The sequence below is a fragment of the Girardinichthys multiradiatus genome, chromosome Y (genome assembly GCF_021462225.1).
Source record: "Girardinichthys multiradiatus isolate DD_20200921_A chromosome Y, DD_fGirMul_XY1, whole genome shotgun sequence".
Lineage (NCBI taxonomy): Eukaryota > Metazoa > Chordata > Actinopteri > Cyprinodontiformes > Goodeidae > Girardinichthys > Girardinichthys multiradiatus.
In genome coordinates, this window is record NC_061818.1 from 37,732,299 (window position 1) to 37,737,693 (window position 5,395).

At 48.1% G+C, this 5,395-nt stretch overlaps 1 protein-coding gene across 1 annotated transcript; it reads right to left on the reverse strand.

The window, feature by feature from the left end:
• Positions 1–334: 334 nt before the first annotated feature.
• On the reverse strand, positions 335–4,667 carry LOC124863663 (zinc finger protein 83-like). Its single transcript, XM_047358081.1, has 2 exons — positions 4,244–4,667; positions 335–3,270 (listed from the first exon to the last, which is right to left on the reverse strand). Exons 1-2 carry the CDS (start codon positions 4,437–4,439, stop codon positions 1,367–1,369), a joined length of 2,100 nt encoding a protein of 699 aa, XP_047214037.1. The 5' UTR covers positions 4,440–4,667; the 3' UTR covers positions 335–1,366.
• Positions 4,668–5,395: the final 728 nt, after the last annotated feature.

A 5,395-nucleotide genomic window follows, 5' to 3' on the forward strand; every position in this document is an offset into this window, starting at 1 on the left:
CAGGCTGTTGGCCCAGTCAAAGTTCAGACCTCAACCTCATTGAAAAGCCTTGGTGGGACAAACATCTGGAAAATACAATGAATGGAACTGAAGTTAAAATAAAACCAACACTGCCTCAGAAAACATTTTCAGCACAGCTCAGACAGCAGAACCACGGGTCGGTCCAGGATGCGGTCTCGACCCGGCTGCTCTTGCCTCTTTACTTTGTTTCATTTAGAATTTTCTTCAAATAATTTTTATTTCAGCCATCAAGAATAAAATAACAGATTATTTTTGGGATGCATTTAAAAGAATCTGAATTCACTCCAAGAACAAAAAAAAAAAAAACATGAAATCATATTTCAGAAAACTTTAATAGGCTGGAAAACCTGGAAAAAGACACGACCTGAACCACCTAAATGGACTCCCTTCGATGAGGAGCAGCAGCGGCTCTACTCAGAGTCCCCTGCTGGTTGGCGTTTACTAGTGCAGGAATGTATCCGTTTGCTCAAGGGGGAATTAACGTTGAATCATCCGGTGATAATAAGATATGCCAGGAGAACCCTGACGGTAGGATTTGAATTTTTCTGGTGCTGAAGACAGGGTGAGGGAGCGGTTTTATAGATTCAGCACATTTCTGGGCACAGTGTTCAACTTGTTCATTTAGTGTCCCTTTGTAATCACTTTCTGCCGGCTAATGGAGGCCACAGAGGAAAAGAGGTTCCAGGGACCCAGCACACTGTTTTAAGCCTCGACCGTTCATCCAAAAATCACATCAGATCCAGCTCATTTAGGGGATCCCAAGCCAGAAGGAATTTATGGTCATTAGATCAAAGTTCTGGTTCTGCCCAGGAGTCTCCTTCCGAGGGAATGCCCAGAAAACCTCTAAAAGGCGGCTTCCTGAGGCTGGAACCACTTAAACGGACTCCCTTCAATGCAGAGAAGGAGCAGCTCCTCACCTACTCTTTAAGGCAGAACCGGGCCTCCCTAAAAAGGGATGATTCGTGGATCAGTCTCTATGATCCTGATCCACAACAACAGTTCTGTCTTGTAGACGTTTTTACATCTTTGGATATTTTTGTTTCTTATTTTTACCCCACATGACCGTGTGCTGGTCTTGGCCAGTCCACCACTAGAGGGCGACACCGTATCTTTGCCTGGTTTAACAGAAAAAACTTCAATCCTTTCAAGAAGAAATGTGGGATTTCCTCAATAACTTCATTCTTATGTTCTGCGGCTTTAGACACATTTTTACCAATTATCATAATTATTAACATACTATCAGTAATGTACACACAATAGAGGTTCATAAACTCACTAAACTGTTCTGTTGGATTCATGCTTGAAATCCAATCTGAAGTTTTGTCAGTTTTGGGAGTCGAACATTTTAATCTTCCAGCTTTTTCCGAGACTTGTCTGAGGTGTGGATCTTCATCATGTGGAGCCTGACGTAGGTCTTCCGGTTGAAGGTTTTTCCGCACACCTGGCAGCGGTGCCGTTTCTCTCCGGTGTGCGTGTTCCGGTGCTGCGTCAGAAAGCTGCGGTCACTGAAACCACGGCCGCACACCGTGCACACGTACGGCTTCTCTCCCGTGTGGCCCCTGGCGTGTCGCAGCATGTTCTGCCGGAAGTTGAAGGACTTCCCACACTCGCTGCAGGCGAAAGGCTTCTCCCCCGTGTGGACCCTCAGGTGCACCTTCAGGTGGCCCTGAGAGTCGAAGCACTTCCCGCACACGTCGCACACCCTCCTGCTGATGTGAGTTTTCAGGTGAAGTTTGAGGTTTTGCTCGGAGTCGAACTGATTGCCGCAGACACCGCAGAGCTCTGAGGCGTGGCTTTTGGCATGATTGACCAAAGAAATCGTGGAGCGGAAGGTCACCCCACAAACCTTACATGTCACCTGTGGACGTTTGGGAGTTGAACCGGTCTCCTTGTCGTCACTTGGAGCTGCAAAAGGGCTTCCTGGACTGCAGTCTTTGATGTGGATCAGTAGGTGGCGCTTGTGAGTGGTGTAGTCGTTGAAGCTTTTGTTGCAGAAGTTGCAGGTGTACGGCCGCTCCCCAGTGTGGATCCTGCTGTGCCGCACCAGGTGGGGTCGGGTGGTGAAGGATTTCCCGCACTCAGTGCAGACGAAAGGCTTCTCTCCAGTGTGGATCCTCATGTGGATCTCCAGGTGTCCCTGGCTGTCGAAACACTTCCCGCACACCTCGCACACCTTCCCGTTTTTGTGAGTGTCCAGGTGAACTGCAAGGCTTTCCGGTGAATTGAAATTATTCCCACACACGCAGCAGAGGTCCGTCTCGTGTTGTTTGCCGTGATTCAACAGGGAAAGCACGGAGTGGAACGTCATACTGCACACCTTACACACGGCTCGCGGTTTTCTAACAGATGAACTCTTCCGGTCACCGTTTTCACGCGAAGACTCCCCGAGGCTGCTGTTCTTCACGGAGTGGACGAACAGGTGGCGTTTCAGGGTGGTGTAGTCGTTGAAGCTTCTGCTGCACACTGTGCAGGTGTACGGCCTTTCCCCGGTGTGGATGCGGACGTGCCGCACCATGTTGGCTCGGGTGGTGAAGCACTTCCCGCACTCGCTGCAGATGAACGGCTTCTCTCCAGTGTGGATCCTCATGTGGATCTCTAAACCGCTGCAGCTCGTGAAACACTTCCCACAAATGCTGCAGCTTTCTGCCTTCACGTGCGTTTTCAGGTGGGCGTCGAAGCTCTCCTCGCTGTTGAAGTGTTCCCCGCACACCCCGCAGATGTCCTTGGAGTGAGCTTCCATGTGGTTCACCAGAGACACGGTGAGGAGGAAGGCTCTACCACAGACTTTGCAACAGATCTGAGACTTGTTCTTTTTGGTCGGGTTCAGTTTGGGGGCCACTGGGGGACGAGGAACCTTCTTCTTTGCCTTCTTCTTCTTCTTCTTGCTGCTACTCTGGCTGTGGGATTTGGAGTTGGCCCTCCACTCCTCTTCACTGTCAGCCTCACTGCAACTTGTGGGGTCTCCATCAGCCACATCCTGCTGGGTCGAGGTGCTCGGCAGAGGATCCTCTTCTTCCTCTTTGACAACCGCCTCGCTGAAGCCCGTTGGACTGATGACGTTCCTCACATAAGGAGGCGTAATGTTGACCTTGATGATGCTGCTCTCCTCCAGTTCCTGACTCCTCCCACAGGGACTTGAGGGATCCCGGTTTGAATCCGAGCTCCAGTCTGGCTCTTGGCGCTCTTCTTTCTGCTGATGATCTGAGGAAAAGTCCTCATCCCAGACACACAAGGTCAACTGGGGTTCATCTGCAAGAAAAAACTGAATAATTAAAGTTGCTTCAAAAACAGATTCAGCTGATGATTTGCAACTACAAACATTTTCAGTAACGACAGTAATAAATAAGGCAGACATCAAATATGAGGATTCATTTCTGTCATGTTATCCTCGGGTCTGATTGCTGGTTTGTTGTTGTTTGGAATGTGTGTGTTTTCTGGTGCAATATGTGTGTTATTGAACAACTGAGCGATATGAGCATTTTCTGAGTTAACTGTGGTGTAAATGTGCAATTTGTGTATTAATTGTATTTTATGTTTATCGTAGCATATGCAGTCCACGACAAATTTCCCCCAAGGGGACAGACAATAAAGTGTGTTGTTGTCTGTTTTGCAGGTTTTCTTCCAGGACTGTCCTGAATTTAGCTCCATCCACTCGGACCAGCTTCCCTCTGCTGCTGAAGAAAAACATCCTCCATGTGATGACACATGACACAGCTCCCACTGTGTTTCACTGTGGGGTCATTAGGTCATTACGGTTTGGTCTCAGCTGACCAGAGCGCCTTCATCAACATTCACTACGTCTTCTGTGGCAAACAGAACCTCTTATGCTTATGGGATATTGTTTTAGAACCAAACCCTGCTTTATACCTTCTCCCCTCTCCCTGTCTGCTGTGCTCCTTGGTTTTCATGATAATAAAATGTGTAATTTAAAACAGTTTTTAAATCGAGTTTGGAGCACTGATCATTTTTACCACAGTGTAATGACTGGATCTGCGCATTACGAGTAAAGTCTTTCTGTAATGAGATTTAACGTCAGATTTGGTCAGGATATTAAATGACATATTAAAAGAATTGGACAAAAGGCGAAACTGAACTAAAAACAGATTTCTATTGTTCATTAGTCAAACGAAAATCAATGACGGGCCTCCTGCTGCCGGGAGTTAGACGGAGCCGCAGTTCTATCCGGAGGCCTGTGTTAAAAACACACCGACAGCTCACCCACCTGGGTGTCCACCTTGGCTAGCTCGAGACTCGGCCACCCCCTGGAGCATCCGACGCTGCCGGTAGAGTTCCTGTTTGGAGAGCAGCAGCTCCTCCTCGTAGCCCGAGATGGTTTTCCTCACCACCTCGAAGATCTCGTCTGCGGCCGCGGAGAGCCGCTCGTTAACCAGCACCCGGAGGAGCTGGATGCTGGACATGATGCGGACGGAGATGTTTAAAGCGAGACGAAAATCTGCAGGTTTTAAACTGTTTTCTTGGTGGTAAAACAGAAATACGACGTTAAACTGCAGCCCCTTGCTTTTCCTTGGGGTCTATGCTGCCACCTAGCGCACCGGAGGAGCATGACAGAATGTAGCTCTGGTCTGACTGAGCTTCATCAAAGGTTTGAGGAGACACGCATGTTCAGTGGCTTCTGAGTTTTAAAACTTGGCGGGAATTAAGCTCTGGACCAAATCCTGATTCATGGTGATCCAATGTTTTCTTCTTCGGAACAAAGTGCCTTAAATAAGCTCCTCTAAAGGTTTTTACTCAATGAGCCTGTGTGTGTTAAGAGACCTGCTGGACATCCTCTGTGAGGTCCTGCATTTTAATATGAACAAAAGCCACCTTCACACCTAACATCTCCCACGTCCTACTATAAAAACTCATTTTCTAGTCAGGAAGCACAACGAGGAAGTGAGCATGTGGTTCTGCTGGCCTCTTTGAGCCTCAGATGTAGGAGAAGCAGAGTGGCTTCCATCCTGAAGGGGTACCAGATCTTTTCCCTTGAATGACCATCTGGGGGTTCTGCAGCGGGATGAAATCACAGGGATGTTTTTAACGGTTATCTGGTCCTTGCACAACCAAAGTAAGAGCTGTGTCCACATTCTCAGCAAATACTCAAGCTTGTTCCCTGCAAGGTTTGGACTCCATCAGGGCTACCTCTTGCCCTCAAGCGGGAGATGGATAGACAGATTCAGGCTCTCATGGTGACTATCTAAATTCCCTCAGCTGTGACCATGAGATCTGGATCTTGACCAAAAGCACCAGAATCAAGATACTTTTTCTTCTCAGCCCAGATATGACACTTCTGATGTCTCTGGTTCAGGAGTGGCTTCACATGAGGAACATAACAGTTGTAGTCCGTGTTCTGAATACATCTAGGCGTGGTGGC